This window comes from Pteronotus mesoamericanus, unplaced genomic scaffold, assembly GCF_021234165.1.
Source record: "Pteronotus mesoamericanus isolate MK-2021 breed Mesoamerican mustached bat unplaced genomic scaffold, CSHL_Meso_final scaffold_45, whole genome shotgun sequence".
NCBI lineage: Eukaryota > Metazoa > Chordata > Mammalia > Chiroptera > Mormoopidae > Pteronotus > Pteronotus mesoamericanus.
Window position 1 is genome coordinate 5,147,084 of NW_026555317.1, and position 24,108 is coordinate 5,171,191.

At 37.1% G+C, this 24,108-nt stretch overlaps 1 protein-coding gene across 1 annotated transcript in view; it reads left to right on the plus strand.

Annotated features, from left to right (window-relative positions):
- Positions 1-24,108, plus strand: part of ANTXR1 (ANTXR cell adhesion molecule 1) — a 223,120-nt gene that overhangs the window by 35,432 nt on the left and 163,580 nt on the right. The window contains exons 4-6 of the mRNA XM_054593556.1: positions 21,192-21,273; positions 21,849-21,882; positions 23,096-23,175. Of these exons, the coding sequence (XP_054449531.1) occupies positions 21,192-21,273; positions 21,849-21,882; positions 23,096-23,175 (196 nt within the window). The remainder of the gene's footprint in view (positions 1-21,191; positions 21,274-21,848; positions 21,883-23,095; positions 23,176-24,108) is intronic.

Genomic DNA, 24,108 nt, shown 5'->3' on the forward strand with positions numbered 1-24,108 from the left:
ACTAAACTTTATTATTTTTTATCTATTCCTATGTAACCATTATTCAATTTCCAATGTGGTTTCTGTGGTCATTTGATTCATTGTCTTATATGTAATATGCCATTTTTCACTCACAGCTTTCAAGATTTATTTTTACCTTTAACTGTCAGCAATCTGATTATTATGTATCTGGGTATAGTTTTGTTTGAGTTTATCCTATTTTGGCTCTGTTGAGCTTCTTGAATCTATAGATTTATGTCTTTCATCAAATTTGGGGAATTTGTGGGCATATTTTTTCTGCACTAGTCATTTTCTCTCTTTCTGGGACTCCAATGACCCAATTGTTAGACCTTCTGATATTATTCTACATGTCCCTATTCAGTCCTTCTGCAATCTTTCTTCTTTCTGCTCTTCCTTTGTGTCTTCATGTCCACTGACTCTCTCTTCTGTCATCCTCAGTCTACCATTGTGCTCATGCATTTTTTTTTTTTTCATTGCAGATACCATGTTTTCTAGTCCTAAAATGTTTATTTGGTTCTGTTTAAATTCTGTTTTAATATATTTTTTATTTTTTTAATTGTTTAAATACATTTGTCTCCACCTTCCCACCACGACTTTCCCCTGCCCCCTTCCCCTGTTCCGTTTAAATTTTTTATTTCTCTGCTGAGAACTTTAAATTTCTGTTTATTTCAAGTGTGTTTATATTTACCTCATACAACATGGTTAGTATAACTGCTTAAGTTGTTAGTTTGTTAATTCCAACAGCTCAGAATTGCCATCTTAATTGTCTTCTCTCTTAAGAATTAGTCACATATTCTAGGTGCTTTGTATGTTGAGTAATTTTAGATTATATCCTAGAAATTTGTAATATTATGTTGTTTAGACTCTGAATAATATTCAAATCCTCTGGAGAATGTTGATTTTTTTTTCTGTTTGCATTAGTAAGAAATCACCCTGGCTAGGTCCAGAGCACAAGTTCTATGCCTTCTTCTGTGGATGGTGGGTTATTTTGTTTGTCTGTTTCATGTTCAAAGGCTTTGTCAAACTCCATTGGGACTGCCCTCCCAATGTGCAGTTCAGAAATGAACCTGAGACTTACACAGCTTCATACACAGAATTAAAAGGTTTCTCCACCTGTCTCCTCTCCAGGACTCCCCGGCACTATCTTACCCACTGAAGCCCCACTCCCCAAGTCCTCTAACAAGAAAAATGGGGTTTCTCCTGGAGTTCTGGCATCGCATTGCTGCATGTAGTTCTCTACTAGGGCCACCCTTGGGACAAAACCAGGAGTCATAAAAGAGCAATAAAAATGGAGATTCCCTCCACATTCTTTGCACCACAGGGTCCCTCTCTTATCAGAGGCCAGAAATATAGGGGCATTCTGAGCTTTTTAGGTAACATCCCAGGCCACTGCCATGTACAGAGACCCACACTTGGGTTAATGACATGAGAGAAAAGCGGAAAACAAATTTTGAATTTATCTCTGTGAGGGTTGTTTCTCCAGCTTTTAACTGCCTTCCTCAATCCACCCTCTTTGTTTACTTTTCAGAGTCCTCATGTGTTTGCTTTTTTATTTTGTTCAGTTTTGTTACAATCAGTAGGAGAGATAACCAGTGGCAGGTTTACTCCATCTTACCTGCAGTTACCTTAACCTTACAGGTAATGACACTGAGATTTAGAGAATTTAGATAACTTGCTATGGTCAAATAATAAAAATGGCAGAACTAGTATTCGGATTCTGGATTCTAGATTTGGCCCTACTCACATGCTTTGCATTACATCATGTCCTTACAAGATTTCTTAGTTTCATCAGTTTGCAAAGCAACTGACAAATTGTAACAAAATTTTTAGGTTTCTTCACTAGCATAATAAAGGATAAAAATGTTAACTTAAGTACTATTAGAATTAATTATTTTACTGTTAATTACTGCATACAATTCCCTAAAAACTCCTTGGATGCCTTTTCTTGATCTTAATTGAAATACTTTAAATGTATCATCATTGGAAATGAGATCATGTCAAGGAAGTCCAACTCTTACTTTAAAATAAATCAGGAATATATATTAAATTTAATCAAGTGCATTATTGGCATCTATTGAGATGATCGTAGTTTTTCTTTAACCTACTTATATAGTGAAGTGCATTAAAAAGATTTTTAACATTGGATCATTCTTGCATTTATTCTTATACTTGGTTGTAATATATTATTTTTAAAGTAGAACTAAATTCTATTTCTACATTTTATTCAGATATTTAGAACCAGTATTCATAATTGTGATTGAGCTGTTACTGTTCTTTTTATGACTACCTTTGCTTAGAGTATTTTCTGTAATTTTTTTTTACATGTAGATCATTACTTCTTCCAGAATTTATCCTGATTCACAGTATAAGGCCAAGATGAATCTTTTTTCCTCCAAGTTTTTAGCCAGTTTTTCCAACACTATTTGTTGAATAATCTTTTACTACCAATGTGAAAAGTTAAACCCTTTCATAAATCTGGGTCCATTGCTCAGTTTTCTATTCTGATGCACTGCATTTCTGTCTGTTCCTATGCTTGAACCAAATGACATGTTTTTTTAATAGGGTTTTTTTTTCCCCCCATTACCAACATCTGGAAGACCAGTCTTTCCTCACCTCTGATGTTGGGTGAAAATCTCCCTGGTCTTTAGTGTTTCTTTTTTTCTTTTTACAATATGTTTTTTAAATAATATTTATTATGTTTTGAAACATTCTTAGGATTTTCCACTTGGATTGTGTGAAAAATACAGAATTGCCTTAGCAAAATGGCATTCCATTTTTACTGTATCTACTTTCTTATTTAAGTATATGTCACTTCTCTTTTATGCCCCTCAATAAGGTTTTGTTATTTTCTTCAGATCAGTCTCAGGCAGTTTCCTAAGTTTACTCTGGCACTTTAAACTTTTGCATCCATTGTGAATACTTTTTTTTCTGTTTTATTTTTGAAATTACTGTTCACTACAGAGCGGTTAACCTATAATTTGGGGTTCCATGGGCTTCTATTGAACTCCATTAAATGATTTAAAATTTTTTTCAAGTCAGAGAGATTGTAGTTTGTACCAGAAGAGGCTTATGATCCTGAAATTGTTAAGGAAAACTAGTTTGGGGAAAAACTATTGCTTTTATATTCTTACCCCATTATTTTAACGAAACATTTTATTAGTTCTAATACTTTCCAGTTAATTTTAGAGTGGTTTTCTAGAAAATAGTTATACTATTTGTAATTAAAGATAACTTCTGTTCTTTTTTTCTAATATTTATTGCTAGTATATCTTCTTATGTGTTTTATTACATTGGCTAAAATTTTCAAACTTTAATAGGAATGACATATGTTTCATAATTATGTATTTTATTGGATATTGACTTCAAAGAGATATTTATTCTACTATATTAAGGAATTATTCTTCCAATTTTATTTAAAAATTTTTACCTGAAATAAATGTTTTATTAAGTGCCCTTTGGTCATATCAACATAATTACAACTTTCTTCTTTTATTCCCTTTGTCCTGTCCATTTGAAAACTTTAAATCGAAAGATTTCCTGATGAAAAATTAACCTTACATTCATGGAATAAATATTATGTATCATGGTTTGTTCTTTCATTATATTTCTGGATTTGATTTAATATAAGTCTTAAGATATTGCTTATCAATATTTAATCGTAAGAGTGTTCAAGAGTTTTATTTTGTACTGTCTCTGTCAGCCTAGGGGTAAAAGGGTTATGTGAGTTCGGAGAAATGAATTGGCAGTCTTTCTACATGCAGTGGGATATCTTAACTAATATAGAAAGTATGTGTTGTTCAAGGTTGGTACTAACCAGAAGAAAACAACCTAAATGTTAAAGAAGTTCTTTGACAGTTATTTTAAATTCTTATATTACTTACTGTTACTATATTTCTCACATTGAAAAGTGGTAGAAATTACCAATGTATTGATATTTTCATTTTATAAAGTACATTTTTTTTTTTTTCAAAATCTCTTCAGTATCTGAACCGACAGTAACGAGAGGGAAGGAGGGAGGTGGGTAACAGGGAAAAGAGGGAAAGGGTCAAATCAAGGAATGTGTATAAAGGACCCATGGACAAAGCCAAAGTGGGGAAGGGTTGAGGGTGGGAAGTAGGGGTGGGTGGGGCAGGGGAAAGTGGTGGCTGGAAAATGGAGACAAATGTATTTGAACAATAAAAAAAAAATGTCTTCTGTATTTGTAGTTACAGCCCTTTTCTTACACTCCTACATTCTCATATCCCCATTCAAATTACTTAGTGGTTTGTTTCTTAAATTTATTTATTAATTCTCTTGTATATTTGTTTCTTTTTATGATTCATTATTTTATTCTTTTACTATTAATTCCTATCTTATCTTTATTTCAGCTCTTTTTCTGGCTCCTTGAACTAAAAGTTTAGTTATTATATTTAATTATTTCTTTTCTTTTTCCTCTTTTTCTCAGATGTAATTTGGGGTTCTTTTTTATTCTATTCTCTCTGTCCTTTCCAGAATCCGAGGCTCTGAGAGGCACAATGGCCTTGACAAGGGCCATCCTTTTGCCAGATGTCTAATTATTTCTTGTTTAATAATAAAAGCTGTCATGAATATAAATTATACTCTAAATCTCATCCTGGTTCAATATCATACACTCTGACATGTACTGTTCTTATTGTTGTTAATTTCTAAATAATTTACATTTATAATTTTATATTTGATTTAATATGAAAAGTATTTCACAATTTCCACTTAATTTTTTAAATTTGTTTCTCAATTTCCAGAATCATTGCACTTTTCAGAAAATATGTTTTATATAATTTCTACTTTTGAAATTAATTTTGTTGGTGGACTAGTTTATGATTAAATTTTTTATTATCCACGAAAGTTAGAAGGTATGCATACTTCTATGAATAAAAAGTTTTATATAAAAATGTATTGATTAAATTTAACAAATATTTTATATTTTTGTTTCCTTGATCTGTGAAAAGAGAGTATTTTAAAACTTTCCACTATGACTATTTTTGAAATTTTAGCACATTGTTTTATAAATTATGTTGTATTATTTAGCTCACATTTCTTTCATTATGGAATATATTTCCAATCACCTTTAATGCTTTTTAAGTCTTTTGTCCAAAGATAATATTATAACATTTTTTGTATTTTCCTGTTATCTTTGGCCACCTATTTATCTTTTACTCTTTTTTTGAAACTTTTACATCAGTGATTTGAAAAGTGTAATTTGAAAGAGTAATTATATTTTTATTCTAGTAACAGTTCCCAATGAATTTTGCTTGCCTTTGTAATGGCAAAAAATTAAGTAATACCTATCTATTCTCCTTATTGAATTTCTTAAGAAATATTTGCATTATGTTTCATAAACACACACATACATATATATTTCAAATCTTGAAGGGGTTTTTTTTTTTTAAATTTTTCAGTTGGCTAAGTCTTTTCTCAGGTAAATTTTCCTGGAGGGTATCTCAACTTATTTGAGAATTATCATCATTCACTGCCAAATAAATATTTTAATTAAATATCAAGTTCTTATATCCTGACTACTTTTTACTCTACATTTACTAGAGACAGTGACAGAATGTCAACTTGCATATATTCTATTGCATATTGCATATAAAAAGGGGGGGTTGCCAATTTAGTATATTTCTACTTTGTGTGTAGTTTTCCTTCCTGGATACTTGTAGAAATTATTTTTTTTATCTTTGGAATTTAAACAGTCAAGAGCTTTTATCTAGGTGTGGGTTCTCATTACTTTTGTGTAATACTTTGTATACAACTCGATCTCCAGGTGACAACTTAATAAGCCTCCTCAGCTTAGAAATGTTTTTATTCTTTTTATTATTACTTTTCCTTTTATTAATTGTTGTCCTGTTACAGTTGTGCCAGTTTTGCCCTGTTGCTGTCCTCTGCCCTGCCTTATTTTTCTTGACTGTTCATTATATTCTTGAACCTATCCAACAATTCTTTTATATTCTGTTACAATTTTAAATGTTATCATTTCTTTGAGTTCTTGGAGAATGTTTTACTCTAGTCCTGTAACTCACCAATTTAAGTTGTTTTGTTTTGTTTTTGAAGTATTCAACTGACTGTTCATGGTTTTCATTGAATTCTTGGTTACTTTGATAAAATACACATATCATAAAACTTACTATTTTCACTTTTTAAGCATGGAATTCAGCGGCATTAAGTTGTGTGTCCATTACCACTGTCCATCTCTAAAACTTATCCATCACCTAAACTGAAACTCCTCCCCAACTCCTGGCAACTTTTGTTCTACTTTTTATTTCTATGGGTTTTGCCAATTCTAGATTTTTCATACTATTATATGAAAAATATAATATATTTTATATATAATATAATTATATATTATAGAGTGGAGTCATATAATATTTGTCTTTTTGTTTCTGGTTGATTTTATTTAGCATGTTTTCAAGGTTCATCCAAGTTGTGGCATGTATTAAAATTTCATTTCTTTTCAAGGCAGAATGATACTTCATTTTATGTGTATACCACATTTTGTTTATTCATTTATTTGTTTGATTGTTGAGGAATTGCCATACTGTTTTTCACATTTTACATTTCTACCAATAATCCACAAGGATTTCAATATCTCCACATCTTTTCTGACACTTGTTACTTTCTGGGTTTTTTTAATAACAGCCATCCTAATGGGTGTGAAATGATATTTCATTGTGATTTTGATTTGTATTTCCTTAGAGATTATTGATGTTGAGTACCTTTTCATGTGCTTATTGGTACATTTGTACATCTTCTTTGGAAAAGTGTCCATTCCAGTCTTTTGCCCATTTTTAAATTGGATTATTTTTTATTATTGTTGTTGAGTTCTAAGAGTTCTTTATGTATTCTGTATATTAATACTTTATCTAATATACTATTTGCAAATATTTTCTCTCATTCCATGGATTACCTTTTCATTCTGTTTACAGTGTCCTTTGATGTGCAAAGTTTTAAATTTTGATGGAATCCAGTTTATCTAAATTTTTCTTTTGTTGCCTATACTTGGTGTCATATCCCAGGAAATCATCGCTAAATCCAGGACATTTGCTCTTTGTTTTTTTCTAAGAGTTTTAAAGTTTTATCTCTTTCATTTAGGTTCTAGATCCATTTTGAGTTAATTTTGTACATGGTTTAAAAATAAGAGTCTAACTTTATTCTATTGCAAATGAATATCCAGTTTTCCCAGCACCACTGCTAAAAAGATTATCTTTTCCCCATTGGATGGTTGATACCCTTGTCAAAAATCACTTGACCAGATATGCAAAGTTTTATGTCTGGGTTCTCTATTCTCTTCCATTGGTCTACGTGTCTGTCCTTATGCTGGTACCACATGGTTTTCATTACTGTGACTTTGTAGTAAGTTTTGAAATAAGGAAGTGTGAGTCTTTCAATTCTTTATCTTTATCGAGATTGTTTTGGCTATTTGGAGGCCCCTTGAGTTTCCATATGAATTTCAGGATAAGTTTTTCTATTTCTGCAAAAAATGCCACTGGAACTTTGATAAGGATTACATTGACTCTACAGATCACTTTGGGTTGTTTTGTCATCTTAACAGCATTAAGTCTTCTGATCCATGAACACAGGCTGTCTTTCAATTTACTTATGCCTTTAATTTCTTTCATCAATGTTTTGTGTGTTTTTTTTAAATTTATCTTTAGAGAAAGGGTAAGGAAGGGAAAAAGAGAGGGAGAGAAACATCAGTGTGTGGTTGCCTCTCATGTGCCCCCAAATGGGGACCTGTCCCACAACCAAGGCATGTGCCTTGACTGGGAATAGAACTGGCAACCCTTTCGTTCATAGGCTGGCGCTTAATCCACTGGGCCATGCCAGCCAGGGCAATGTTTTATATTTTTCAGTGTCATTTAATTTTTTAACTGACAAATAATGTCTTTCAACCCTAAGAATATTTTCCTGATTCTGAATTTTTCCTTCCATGTGCGTGAGGGCGTGCGTGCGTGTGTGCGTGTGTGTGTATGTGTGGCACCCTGCTGTTGTGTCAGAGATGGAATATCTTCATCATGGGTATAAATTAGAATTGTTTTATATTTCTTACATGAGTTTGTTTCAAGGGGAAATTTTTCTCAAATTCTTCAAATCAGCCTTCTTCCTATCTTCTGAAACATTTCCTTAGTATAGTGACTCAAAAGAGAAACAACTAAGTTTTTCAGCACTGTGTTTTACGGTAAGTTCTATCAAATATCCTTAAAGAAGACAGGACAATTTAGATGTACATAATGTAATTTTTTTCTTGGAAAAGCTGGAGACCCAGTAAGCATATCCAGAGTGGGGAAGAAACAGAAGCCAAAGGAAGATGGTCAGGTGTAGAACCTATCACTGTTGGGTCACTGTGTTAAAAACCTATCCCACCACCAACCTCAGATTTTTCTTCTCATGTTTTGGAATTCCAGGCTGGTAGGTCCTCCCCTCATCATGACCTCAGCAGCTCTAGTTTTTGCAGGAATTCCAAGTGTCTGGCATGCTCACTTGTTTTCCAGCAGTGAAAAACACTCTCCTTTATTAACCTAGTTCAGTTGTTTCTCTACCATTTTGGAAACAAAAAGAGGAGTTCGAATATGCAGACACAGACCACTATCTTCAACTAAAAATGTCACCTTTCTTCAAAACTTTGCAAAATTATAAAACAAAGCATAACAAAGCAAGTCAAAGGGTTATTTTGCCTTATCTAGCCCATTGGCCTTATTTCGCGAAGGAAAATCATTCTCAGAAAGATTGAATTATTTTCCCAAATATATATAAGTAGCCATTGGGAGTAAAAAATTTTTTAAACTCACAAAATTAAAATGTTTAAATCCAATGATTTTTCCCCCCTCCTACATTGCATAGCTTACCTAACTCACTGTGGGTATACGCATGCCACTGTCTTTGTTCCTTAACGGTTGAATACTTAAATGGAAGCAATCACTTTGTATATGTGCAAATGCATGAATACATATGCATTTGTATGAGTCTGTTATGTACAGATATCCTAGAATATTTTTCTCAACTATAAGAAAAGAAAATGATAATACCTATTCTGTAAGGTTATTACAGGAACTATATTATTTATTATATGTATTATATAGATGGGGATACTGAGTCAGAGGGCTGAAAGCCACTCTGCTGTATAAGTGTAGGAACCTGGATTTGAACTCAGGCACCATGGCCCCAATGTCCACACCCTCAATCGCAGTACTATAGGGTTTCCCACAAGTTTACTATTATATACAGTTTTAAGTTATAAACAAATCCAACTCACAGTTCACCACCCCAGACCCTCTGGCTTCTTCCAGAAAACAGTTCCCGGAGAGCATATGCCCTGACAAATTTTATCTTTGTGGTTTTTAGCAACTTCGGCTTGGAAATACTCCTCACAAAGAGGTAAAGAGGTAGCATCAGCATTTCACAGATGGGGTTAAGAGGTTAAGTGTCTTGCTTATTGCTTAAGAAGTTGGAGTGAAAGCCAAGAACACTTGGCTCCAACTGCCGAGTGGAAACCAGGAGACCACACTTCTCTATCCTTCTCAGTCATCTTCTGGTTTGGTTGGGAGTGTGGTTTTGCCATTAGTGTCACAGGGGAAAATGACATATTCTGAACACACTGCTTGATTCCTGGAGCAGAATGATTATAGGCTGTCATTACCAAGAGAAAGTTCTAAAAGCCTTTTCTAAATTTAAAACTAAGAGAGAAAAAAGTCTTCAGATCCTTTGTGCTTGAAAGAACCTGGATTTGTTCCATTTCAAGATACTATTCATTTAGGTACAGGAAGATTTGATGACAAAATTAAGAAAAATAGAGCAGAACAATTCTTTATTCCCTTGTCCTGTTGATTGAGAGATAATACCATGGGGTCTGAGTTCATGAGAAAGTTCCTTACTTCTCTGTGCCTATGTTTTTTCATTTGTAAAATGAATGTGCTGATAGTCTCTTCCTCATAGAACTGTTGGAAGAATTCACAATGACAGGCATATAGTAAGTGTCCTTGTTATTATTCTGGTTGTTGTTGGGGTTTTGACACACAGCTAAGGAATTACCTTAAATCCTCTGGGACACACCCCACTCAAATCATGGCATATCCAACAGTAAGTCAAAGAGTGAGTCCCCAGATCTTCCTGGCCCAGCTCTTCTGAAGTGCTTAGCATTTGGCTGCTCTGTCTCTATATAGACGCTTGTAGGTAGAAAATACTACTGCAGCATGAGGCTGCATACAAATTAGTGTTTCCTTTGTCTGATGGTTCTAGAGAGACCTCTTCCAAAGAGGAGTGCTCAGGCAACATCTCAAGAGGAAATTGTCTGAGGGCTCCTCATATTGAGTCTCAATGATGATAAAAAGAACTATCTTGAAACAATTCAGCACATCTGTGAACAAAGTGATTTACAAGAATAGTATGGCCCAGTGCTTCTCACACTCTTCTCTGGATTACCCCAGTAGTAGGAGAAAGTAAAAATGTACCTCTGGGGTCCTAGGGTAGAGTTTGAAGTGGTTTATCGAAAGCAAGAAAGTTCTTCAACACCCTTTCCTCTTAAAAATGCATGTGCATTTGTATTCTATTCCATAATGTTCAATTTTATAGAAAAATCATGTTGAGTTCTTTCTCAAAATTTGGAGTACAATTTATACTCCAGAAAATAAATTAAAAAGTAAATAAGTAAGTAAGTAAGTAAATAAACACAGATATGTACATTGCGTATGTGTCCTGTGTCTTTGTGTATAGTACACTGTCCTATACCTAGGCACATGCGCATTACTGCACTCCTCTGAATCTGTTTTGTCACATGTACAATGAAGACAATAATGTCCACCATAGGGTGTTCTTGGGAGGTTTTTGTGGATTAATGCATAAAAACTGCCCAGCAGAGACCCTGGCACAGTATAGAGACTCAGGAAATGTTACTTCCCTTCCTCATCTACTATCCCTCATGTAGAAAATACACTTAAGGGATAAAAACTGACAGAGCAACGTTCAGAAATGTTCTTGTCTGGATGAAGCCAGCAAGGCAAACTTCAGAAGTAGTCAGCAGAACCAAAAAAACTTAGGTAGAGTTCTTATATCTGAAGCGAGACAGCCAAAACTAAGAGATTTTCTGTGACCCAACGAAAAACAGCCCTGCTATTGGTCACTATCAGGCAGCTCTGCAATGGAAGCACCTTGCCTGTCTGTCTCCTGACTTAGGCAGGGTGGCACTTGAACCTTAGACTTAGCACTGCCTCCTCGTAAACTGTAAGTTCAGCCTGAGCTACTCACCTTCAACAATTTTTAAAAAATTAATAAGTATTTGAGTGTAACAAAAGTGTACACAGGGTAATAAATAGTCATCATCCACCACGATGCTAATGAAATAAAATGTTACAGGTATTGGCATGTCCTGTGTATACTTTCCTTCCTCTTTCCTCATTAAAGATAATCACAATCCTGAATTGGGGAATTATCATTTTAATAGATGTTATATATTTTTATACACTCATGACCAATATATTTTTTAAGTTAAATTTTATAATGAATGGTCATATTGTACATTTCTTGAACTTGTTTTTTATGCTTAACATTATATTTCTGACACTTTTTTGATGTAGATACAGGCATCTATGTTTGGTTCATTTAAACTGATGCATACTTTTCTATTGCATCAGGTTTTGTATTTTAATAATGTCCCATCAGGTACTTATTTGCTCTGTTATTCATAGACAGTTAATTTGTTTCTAACTTTTTGCTTTTTCAAACAAAGTTTCAGTGTACATTCTCATATCTGTCTCCTGGGGCAGGAGGTCAGAAGCCAAAAATTTCTTTATGATATGCAACTAGGGATTGAATTGCTAGGTCTTACAATATGTGATTATGTAACTTCACTGGGTATGATTTAATTGATCTCCAATTTACACTCCCACTCGTGATTTACAGGAGTTCTCAACGCCCCAAGTTCTAATGTCTTATATGATCCCCCGACTCTCTTCAAAGAGACTGTGTCTAAATGTGACCTATGCATTCGATTGTCTAGTATGGACCTAGTGTACTCCTGCCTACTCCCATCTGCAGCCCAACATGGCTCTAACGGGAGACAGGGAAGTCTTTTGGAGGGAACTACAGCATCTGCCAGCCTCTACTAAAAAGGTGTGATCTGATCAAAACAGATTGTCTCTCCTAGGGCTGTCTACTTCCAGCTTCCACCCAATCTCTGACTCCACAATCTCTGTTGCACAGGACTGGGCAGATTTCCACTCTGTCCTATGCCCCACCAAACATTCATTGTTGTCAGTAGTACTGGGCTCCACTGAATCAACCTGAACATTTTAGACACCACCGACACCAGGAGAGACTCAGTCCCTTTTGAACTAAGAGGAGTATGAAACTGAAGGTTCTCATGGAAGGAAGGTATATATTTGGGCAACTCTGAATATACAGCCCACTTCCTACCACTCCCATCTCCTGCAAAATATGGTTCAACTGGGAAAAAAGGTTAGTGATGGGGAATATCTTCCAGGGATTTGTTTCAAAAGCCAAACGGTGCCATAGGAAATGCATGGTAAAAAAACAAAACAAAACAAAACACACAACACTGTATGTTGAATGAGTAACCAAACAAAATAGAATTGCATGAAGAGAAGTTTGGGCAAATTCATCATGTTGTCCTCTGATTAAACCGTAACTCCTGTTCTTTATGCTGGTTTAGGCTGCAGCCTTTGGAAATTAGTTGATGGGCTCCTCTTAGGGAACTTCAGTTACCAGTCTGCATTTGACCCTGTGTCACATCATGAACTACTCCTATCTGCCAAGTGTGACTTCTCCACTTCCCAGCTGACGTCCGGGTTCTGTTTCTACTCACTCTTTGGTCCCCAAATACACTCTGAGGTACCATTCTGAGCTGGAAGGGAGCTGGTAGATCTTATAGTTCCATATGTTCATTTTACATTTGAGAAATCCAAAGCTGAAATGCCTAGGAAGTGGCAAAACTAAAGTGGCAGGATGAAATTCCAAGCCTATCTTCCTCCAAGGTCCATGTGCCTTTGAATGGCACTGAAGTCTTGAAAAGAACAAGATTACCTTAAGACTGTAAGTGGAAGGATGAGGGCGGGGGAGGGGGGATTTGATTAAGTTCTGGGGCACTCCAATTTTTAGAGTGCTGAAAGGGAAGGCAAAGCCTACACAGAAATAAGAGAAAGAACAACTGATGAGGGAGTTGGAGAGAATATCCTATAATGAAAATCCAAAAAAGAAAGCATTGTAAATTGTGGGAAAGGTTAACCGTGTCTAGTGCTCTAAGGTGAAGGAGGAAAGTGACCAGTGGATTGTCAAAGGGGAGATCGCTGAGGACCTGGACAGAGGCAGTTTCAGCAGAGTTGTGGAGACAAAAGGCAGAGCCGAATCGGTGGAAAGGTGAGGAATTCCAATTTTTAAATGAGGGGTAGAGACATTTTTGGCCCATTGTCTAACAAAAAGCACCCCAAACCAGGAGAATGTGAATCTAAACCACAAATTCCATTGTTGAGGAAACTAAGAAATAATTAAACCATAAAAACACTATATATGGGAACAGAAAGAAGAATGGCAAATGATGTAAGCAGTGTGGCAAATAGTGTAAGCAATGTGGAGTGGCAAATGATATAAGCAGTGGGGAGAAAAGTCAAATATAATCTTGCAGAAGAAGGTACTGAGAAGGTGCCTTGAAACATTGCAGAATCCTGGAAAGCTCAAAATCAGGAACTGTCAGATACTGTAAAAGTCAAGGAAGGGCTATGTAATGAAAACTGCAATATTGTTTAAAAATTTATCTGAGGAAGCTATTCAATCTTTAGAAACCACTCACCTCCACTACATTCTGAAAATGACACTTTCTATAGCTCCGGCAGGGAAGAGAAGTCTATTCTTTGGCAAAATTAAACAAGAATGGTTTCACAGTCAGATGCCAGGCATGGAAGATTGTGGAGCCATCTGCATCGCAAATGTTGCTACTTCCAGTTCTCCCCTTCTCGTTCCACAGTTAACACCCAAGGAAAGAGTTTAAAAACCACTTCTCTGTAGAAATAAATATCTCAGAGAAGGTAAAGACTTACATGTGCTCATATTTAAGGGTCCTCAACAAAACAGAGGGTCCTCAACAAAAGAGGCTGTTGACAAAAGCTGGGCACCCACCAACTGGCATGCCCACTATGAAGCGCAGAGTTTCTAACAAGTCATATAGTCTTGCTCATTCACTATGAAATGTAGCCAAAGATCACTCCACATTTTTCAATTACTTTTTCAAGAAGCTTTGAAGAGGAGTGCAAATAAATTGGTCAATAGCTGGAGGGAAATGTGGGGTCACAGAGGATTAATATTTTTTTTTTCAAAGTAGAAATACTTCAGTATATTTATGTGCTGGTAATCAGCCAGTAGTATTTTTCTTCCTGATTTGAGACATATGTGCAGTCACAAACATTTAGAAAAAGACTTTACATTTTGCCTGCTTCTAGTTAGGATGTGAAAATCTTCGTTTCCATGGTCAACCAGAAAGACCCAGACAAAATAGAATTCATATGTTTCTGTGGAGCTAGCGAACACACAGGAAGCTCTGATGAACTGAATTAAAGGGAAACAAGCCCTTTAGAGCTGAGCAGAGATCTGCAGAAGCTTCCGTGCTTGGGGGTGGATGCCTCATCTCAATGTGGGCAATTGGAAAAGTAGGTCAGCTATGGACAGAGACTCTGCAAGGAGGAGGAAAATCCAGCTGAACCTTAGGCAATGCTGAGTGCCAGGGAGATGGATTAAATGAAAATGAAATCCCCAAATGAAAAAAGAAATCTATCAGCCTGACAGCTCTCCTGCCTCTCTCACACCTCTTTTCTGCACTTCCTTTCCAAGGAAGTAGCCTGGAGAAGTTGCTGAAAAGTAGAGAGGAATTGCATAACCATGTGAATTCTTGCATTGCTTGGGTTCTGCAGTCCTACCAGGGTAAAATCTAAATGTCAAGCAAAAATATATGATGCTGCACCTAACCACCTCCAGCTCAAATACTAGAATGACCACAAGGGCAGGAAAGAGCAAAAGGGTGGGAGTTGTATTAATAACAGGGAACATACTCTAATTAAAGCTGTGGCCCAGACTAAGATCAACCTAACTCAAGGAGGATCTAAATAATCAGTCCCTCATGATAAAAAGCTTACACTCTGCAGTAAGTAAACAAAGCAAATCAATATTATACCTAAGTCTCCACTGCTTTTTCCCTACAGAATGTCTGAAATACACATTAAGAGATTATAAGACATGGGAAAAGGCAGGATAATGTGACCCATAATCAAGAAAAAAATACAGCAATGGAAGGAAACCACAGATGACTTAATTATTGGAAGTAGCAGACAGAGACTTTAAAGCAACTGTTATGAACATTTTAAAGACTTAACAGAAAAAGGTGAATATAATGTAGGAAGACATGGGAAGTCAGAAAAAAAAAACACTCAAAGAACCAAGTGAAAACCATGGAACTAAAAAATACAGTGTCTGCAGAAAAGGGATTAATGAACTTAAAAAGTTAATATAAATTATCTAAACTGAAAGAGAGAAAAGATTGGGAGGTGTTGAGAATGAGCCAGATCTATAATTTGTGGGTTAATATCAAGTGGTCAAATGTATGTGTAATTGGAATATCAAAAATGGTATTCTACACACAGAGCCAAGAAGCTTCAAGAATCCCTTGCTGGACAAATGCAATGAAAGCATCACCTAAGTACATCGTATTCATATTTCTGAAAACCAGAATAAAGAGATAATCTTAAAATCAGACAGAGGGGAAGCAGAAAAGACATACTACAAACAGAGGAACAACAATGAATATCACTTATTTTTCATCAAAAAAGAAAGCATGAAATCCAGAAGACAAAAGGTTAATAGCTTTAGGAAGTAAAGTCAAATTAGAACTTTATATCCAGTGAAAATATCCTTAAAACTGAAGGCAAGATGAAATATTTTCAGAGGGGGGAAAAAAACCTTAAAAAAATCATCACCCACAAATCTGCACTACTAAGTAATAATTGCTAAAGGAATCCATGCTGTAGGAAAATGTTACCAGGTGTAAATTAGATCTACAAAAAGGAAAGGTAACGGAAATGATATTTTCTTAATTTCACAAAATGACAAATAATAACACCATTAGAAGGTTTATTACATGCATAGAAGGAAAAATATATGAGCACAAAAGATGAAAAGGGATTATGTGGAAGTATAATATTAAAGCTTTCTTCCATTATATGAGAAGTGTTATAATATTAACTTATGGTAGCCTATGATAAAATAAGGATGACTATTGCAATCCAAAAAGAAGCTGTTAAAATGGAACCACAGAGAGGACGTTACTATAGATTCTACAGATAATAAAAGACAATAAAGGGATATTATGAATAACTTTATAGAGATAATTCAACAATTACAAAGAAAATAAATATCTTTGCATGTTACTGTATGTAAGTTATACCTCACTTAAAAATATATAGAAAATGATCATTGGTTCAATATATATCTTCATGTCATTAATCATGTTTGCCCATTAATGGATGAAAGCTCCAAAGAGGCTCTGACTTACATACATTATAAACAAATGATTGCAGTTGGTTGTGGAATTTCATGGATCCAAAAGTAGCAGCGAAGTGTCTTTAATTAATCTTATGTTTTTCTGTTTTGTTTCACTTCATGTTTTTGTAGTTAACACTAGAATCATAAGGTCGTCTGGAAATGCGAATGCAGCATTAGTGGTGATAGTGATGTGTTTGCTATATAAGTTGAGGCTGCAAAGGCAGCAACTGCAGGATATTTGAGAAAAGTCCAGTTCCACAGCTCTTTTATTGGAGGCAAGAAGTCAACAATGCAAAGCTAATGTTGAGTTATCAGGGGTGGGTTATCAGGGGTGAGTTATCAGGGGGTGGAAGCTGTTTTGCAGCAGGAGCATCACTGGGATACTTGGGAAAAACGCTTTTTGAACAGCTTCTTGACGTGTTCATGTGTGTTCATCCTTCCATGTTTTCATCAGTAAATATCAAAATGTCACAACACAGCTGGAATTCTAAAAAATAATCTTCATGAAGTGTAGAAAAATTCCCAGGGCCAACGAAAAGTCCAGCAGACAGTGTCCCACTTCGCCCCACCCGCTATCCCTGGAAGCCAGAGCAGTACTGGGCGCACAATGCATGCTCAATAAACAGTTGCGGACATGAATGTGTGGACTGATGAATGTGCCCAGACTGGGATCGTTCACTTAACAACATATCACCTACTCTAGCCCCATAATTAAGTGCTGCAGGGGTTGCAAAAGGAGCACAAGACATGTGTCCTGAGAACTCTCAACTTCTACATGAGAACACTTGCAGACATGCGAAACCACCAAGCAAAACAGGAGACTCTTTAATAGCAGCCTGTCGTCGTAGGATTCCCGGCCTCTCTCATTTCCCAGGAAGATAACATTTCATTTGGTAATAACCAAGTCCTCAGAGAGGTTCTTATCAACCCATTTAACAGAGCTCTTTCCAATTTCCTTCCATTTCTAAGAGAGCATAAAAAAAAAGTCCCTTATTAATAGTTGTATTGTCCCAGAATTAAAACAGCCCACCATTCCCATGAAACCATCTGTTTTGTTTGCTTTGATGTCGTGGGTGCATAGAGAAGGGGCAAGGAGTGGGGAGGTGGGGCTAGAAGTCATTTGCTCTTTGGAGAAGTAACGGTGATATCTGGGAGGTTGTGATCACTGCTTGGGACTAGTGAGTTTATATCTTGCCACACACACAGCAGCAAGGATAAGGACAGTTTGCAAAAGAGCCTTTGCTTGTTCTGGTACCAAAAAAAATTTTAAAACTAAAGAAAATAACTTGTAAAGAAAAGGAAATAGGCTTAGAGAAAACACCCCAGTTCCCAGACTTTATTTGGCAGGGAAAGAAAACAGTGAAGCCAAGGAACCTTTCCCATTCCCCGAATATGCCTTTTTTAACCCTCTTTTTAAAGCTTCAGTCTTAATGCAATATTCCAATTTTAGTGCTACCAATATGTCCCAAACCTCACTAGTCCATGACCTAAGAGTAAGACCACATTGACTTTTTTTTCACATTTACTTTTAATGTCCAATCCCCTCCGCACTAATCATCAGAAATTAGCTCCCTCATCCATAGTGTTTTCCAGTCGTTCTGAAGGTTCTCTGGTGCCACTCCTGTGTGGCCAAGAGCAAACCTTGATTTTCCTATCCCAGCCTCACCCCCGTGCCACCACATCACTGCCATTTCCCTCATGAAATTGCTGGCCTGCACGACAAAGCTGGCCCCTGCCAGATGAAGGCCAGTGCCACCCTCTGCCCCCGAGTGGTGGCCTTTGGTGGAGGACACTGTTCTCATTGTTCCCCTTGCTTCTAATGCACAGATATATGCCCATTTTCAGTACCAAACAACAGAATTGAAATCAAAACAATGCCCTGTGATGGGATTTATTGAAATATTGAGGTAACATAAAGAAGTACAACATAGAGAATAATATATTACTGCCACATGAGCACAGACTTCAGGTCAGTTACCAGGTCAGTTCCTGCCCGGTCTCCCTCCACTTGGCCAAGTGAAACTAACCGCTGCCCCCAAGGTTGACCTCTTCTCAGGATGATTAACAGTGGAGACGTCTGTTCCCTCTCACTTCTTCAGTATATATTTGTTGAATGTCTAGAATGGTCCAGGCACTGGGGCAGACACAGAAGATACAGACACAGGAGATATAGTGGAGACCGAAACAGACATGGCCCAGGTCTCAATGAGTTTAAAGTCTGGAAGTAGGAGGGGAAAAAGAAGCTACACAGATAATTGCATAATTAAATGTTATAAAAAAATTCCCACGTGCTATGAAGCACAAGTTGGGGGTTCCATGAGGAATTCTAACTGAGGGAGCTAATTTGAATTGGGGAAGTCAAATAAGGCAACTTTGAGCAATAGACACGTAAGTTGGGACTGAAGGCTGGGTAAGAATTTGCCTAGTAAAGAGCTAGGCAAAGAATCTCCTCAGTCCCCAGACAGCAGCGATGGCAGATGGGACAGGTCTGTTGGAGAAGGAGCTCGGGGAAACCAATGGGGCTCAAGTGAAGGGCATGGGGGCAGAGTGGCGCCAGATGGGACTGTCAGAGAGGCTCCAGAAGGCCAGTGCAAGGACTGGGGATTTCATCCGTACTGTAATTGACTGCTGTTGAAGGGTTTTGAGCAGAGGAGTGAATGGAATGTTTTGGCCAATATTTTAAGAACCTTCTGGCAGCCATGTGGAGAATGAATGGAAGAGGGGCAAGAAGGCAGTCAGAAGATACCAGGGGACTTGCCCAGTGGTCTAAGCAAGAGGTGATGGTGGCTCAGACCATGGTGTTGGCAGAAAAGATGGAGACGTGCCAGAGCTTAGAGCAAAACTAATGGAATTTGTTGATAGATCATGCTGGGGAGAGAGAAGGGCCAAGGTAGAGCGTCAAGGAAGGCTTCCAGTTTTTGACGGGCAGCTGGGCATGTGGTCTGATATCTGGGTACTAGTAAGACAATCCAACAGTAGTCTGTACATTTTCCAAAGTCTGAATTGCCTGGCCTTCACTATTCCACCTGAGAAGCATAAGTAGCCCAGGCCAGGGATAGGCTCAGGTCAACCCCTTTTCAGTCTTGTAAACGCTCTAACAGCCTAGATTCACCCATGGCTACCCCATTAAAGTGTTTAAACAAAAGGTTAGTTTTGCATTAGACATCCTCCCAAAGCAATTGCCAGAATAGACCAGTAATAAATTTTATTCCTTCCTTCCTTCCTTCATTCATTCAAAAGGGAAACAGTTTATTACAGTGATCGAAAGCAGGGCTTCTAGATTCAAATCCCACCTCTGTCACTTAGTAGTTAAGCGGCTTTAGGAAAGTTCCTTAGCCTCTCTGTGACTCAGTTTCCTTCTCTCTGAAATGGAAATAACAGTGTTATCTATTGAAAAGAGCTGTTATAAAGCATAAGTAAATTAATTGTGTGTGGTATATTTTGAACAAAGCTTGATACACTTTAAGCACTCAGACGGTGTTAGAAATTGCTACTGCTCTCCACTAACTCTAGTGTTAACCAAAAACTTCCCACTTCCCCAGCACTGTTGTTGGCTAGGAGGCTACTTAGTAAAGTAGAAAACCTTTCTGAGTTAGACACATTTGAATTCAAGTCTGATTTTTTGCCTAACCTCTCTGGACCCATTGTTTCACTACTGTGAGAGCAATATACCCATATTGAGTGGTTATTGTGAAGACAAAAACAAATCTTTGTGCAGGGCCTTGTATATAGTGTAGCTTAATAAATGTAAGGTTCTTTCTCCACTCAAAAGAAGCTTCCCTTCCTAACTTAAATAGTGCACCTCAAACTTTTCATAGGTTTACAGTTTATGAATAAGGCTAATGTTTTTACAGAAATTACACTTTCTTGCTCTCTTGGCACAGTATAGGACTATTTAAAAGACAGGAACACATCGTACATCCCAGAGAGAATGGTCCACAAAGATTCCATTTGATCCTCAGACCATTCATGTTCCCCACTTTCAGTCGTACCCTTTCCTAATGCCATAACCCACTTCCTCTTCCTGCCCCAAGGTCACCTTGAGCAACCAGAGTAGGAAAACACAGGCACCAGCCCACAGAAAACACTCTTGGTTGTCCTGGAAAGCATAGATTGCCTAGACTTTTGTTTTCAAAGCTGACTACACCGTTTCCTTTGGCACAACTGTGCGGGTGGCCGAGCTTGCTCGGACGCCTGCCCCTCCCACCTGTGGTCCTTGTGGTGGCCTTGCCCTGGCTTCTTGGTACTCGCCTCTTTCTGGTTCACAAGAGCCATTTGCCTCTTGATACAAAGATGCCTAAGTTGCTGAGTGTCCCCTCAGGAACAGTTGCATTTTAAGGCCCATTTCTAATGTAGAATGAAAACTTTGTCCTGTTAATGAAATGGAAGACTTTCGTGAGCAGATGGAGATTCCTGAAGAAGGGTCCTTCCCCTCAGTCCTTGGAATCTCTCATTGTATGCTGTGGCTGGCCCTGAAAGAATAATGTACTACAAAGGCTTTCCCTCTGATAGACTTTTGGGGGACCATTGGAGCGATACAAGCTATCCACAGAGATAAGAAAAAGACTAATGCCTAGGAGTCTAACAGCACATTAAAAAAAATGCTTTAATATGACTAATGAGGTGTTTTTGGATTTCAGAGAACAGATTCGCCAAGGCCTTGAAGAACTCCAGAAGGTCCTGCCAGGAGGAGACACTTACATGCATGAAGGATTTGAAAGGGTAATTTTAAAACAACTTTCTATTCCAAATGTAAAGCATGACATGCAAACATCAGCATAAAGATGGCTGATGAGATAAGGCACATGTATTAAGGGAACTGCGCAACACCCAACGGCAAGAGAGTAAAAAAAATTCCCATGAACTTGTACACAGATAACACTCTCCAAAAGAACTGAAGAAATCTCGTTGCTCCTCCCCTGACTCCGATGAAAGGTTTGCCAGCGAATGCTTGGCTGACACTCGAGAGTCATCCCACATGGATGTCCTTTCCATTCCCAAGGTCACCTTTTCTACAGGTTGCTTCAGTGGTTGAGACAGAATTTCAATGACTTCGATGTTAAGGAAAACAAGTCCCCGTCTATGAGATTCATATTCACAAATAACGTTAGTTACATGTCAGGGTGACTTTAGATGAATGTCACCCATTGATATTTGCCTGAAGTCTGGGTGGATTACAGGAAGAATCCAGACTGAGCCATGGCTGCATATCCAGCACCAGAGCCCACTGCCCAGTGTGGCATTTGGAGCAGCAAACAGTGGCTGTATGTCTAATGGCTCTTTCATGTGTTTTTCAGGCCAGTGAGCAGATTTATTATGAAAACAGTCAAGGTAAGACTATATTATGAATTGTCATTATGAATTATTTAACTTTCCTTCTGTGTGTGTTTCTGAAAAAAATGCCTCGGTAATTTCATGTTTTAAAAGACATATTTGGTATTGCCTATAATCCTTGGACACACTTCATCCTGAAGAAGGAATGCATAGAAAGATGACATGCACCAGGTCCGATTCTACTATCCTATTGATGTCAAGAAAAGTGGTATGAAAGTAACTGGATCCCACTGTGGGCTACAGTCTGCAATACCTGTAAACAATTTTGCATGTTGAATTTAGTAAATACTCGATGGATTAGTAAAGTCTTGGATTTTTATGTCAAATTCAATTTTCTTTCTCTGGTCTCAGCCCTGTCATTTCTGTGATTGTATTTGATATTAAAAGTAAGATATCAGTTTGGTTTAAATTTTCCTTCATTTAAATGAAAAAGTGCAAAAAAAAGTGTACTTAGTAGAGTGCCTAGCACATAGTACTAATATTTATTATTATTACTATTTTAGCTATTACTGTTACTATAGTATCTTTTATGGCTAGCATTTCTTTATCTGAGGCAAATCTCTTTGAAAAGATTTAATATTGCAGTGGAGATTTTCCTCCCAGGCCTGTAGAGGTGTCCACTTCTGATTTTACTCCAAAGTACAACAAATAAAATAGATCCAGTATCAGCACCACCACTTGTTAATATATGTACATCAACCATCAACGAGAATCCTAAAAATCGCTGGAAGAATTCTGGCAGGCTTTGCCAACTACTATAATTTAGTCAGCGTGTAAATTATGATGACATGTACTCTCTGCCCACCTCTTCAAGGGGTGGTGCATGTGCTCACCTGCAGCATGTGAGGAGGGCCCCTGAACAGGCCAGGTGGCAGAGTGCGTTCTTCCCAGGCCTGGGTGACCATCGCACGGTCCGTTCCTAGAAATAGGAGAAATTTGATGCACTGAAGCTACTCCAACCTATCAGTCCAGAAACCGTTTCTCCAGGTTTGGCCAATTTTTGGCCAAAACCCCCAAACAAAGCCTGCTCCCCCCTAGAGTCTGCCTTCTTCATGCTGGAATTGCTGCCAGTCCCAAAAGAAAAGCTGTTGATTTTCATCATATTGGACCTGGGGTGGTTGAGCTTACAAGAGATGGACTCTCAGGGCTGAGAGAGGGCCTCCCTTGGTGTGGCAGGCTGGACTGAGTGGGTCTGTATTGTGTTGAGCAGGATACAGGACAGCCAGCGTCATCATTGCTCTGACTGATGGAGAACTCCATGAAGATCTCTTTTTCTATTCAGAGAGGGAGGTAAGCAACAGTCTGGCCTGTGTCTGTCTAAAAAGACATGGAAAAGGGCTTCTTCCTTCTGAAACGGGCTGCAATCTTTCTTACTTGGCTAAAGTGAGAGTTGTTCTTGGTAAAAACCCCTGGATAAAATTGTGTCTTATATGTAAAATAATAATAACAATAATTTATTTTTTAAAGTGAATCTCCATGGGGGAGTGGGGGCTGGATGGAGGGGCGCAAAGTTGGGGGGGGGTGGAAATAAGGAACATCTGTAATAGTGTCAACAATAAAAAAAATGACTTTTCATGTCTTATATATGGTAGATATTTTTCCCTTTCAAAATATTTCTATATTACTCTTATGTTTTGGGGGGCAGGAATAAAAAATATCTACTATACCTTTATTAAAACACTATATTGATGCAGCAGTTTTTAAAAACTATATATAATTTTAAGCAAAAACATTTTAAAATGAATTTTCCCACATATTTTCTACTCAAAACAGCAGGGGAAAGAATTTCTTAAAATATGTAAGAGCCAATCTTGGCAGAACGCATTAATCATTGAGATTCTCACTCTAAGAACCAAAGTTGAACATTAATTGGTGGCAAAGTAAATTGTAATCTCTCCTTCGATATTTCTTTTTTCCTTTACTTTGTGTTCTCTTCAAATACCTCTCAACGCAAATGGAAGAATTCTTTCTAGGTGAAACTTTCAGTTTGTATAAAGAGATTCAGAAAAAAAAAAGGTTTATTCAAAAATTAATAAGTAGTATTTATATTTCGGAAATCCTTTCTGTTCAAGTTTTAGATGTAGGAGCCATATGTATAAATGGGCCCAAGGAAACCAGTTAACCATGGGAATGTATTAAAGGCTTTTTCAGGCCAATTTAGGAAAAAAATGCAATAAGGAAAAAGGCAGTAAGGGAGGGAGATTCTGGTCTCTTGGGGAGGAG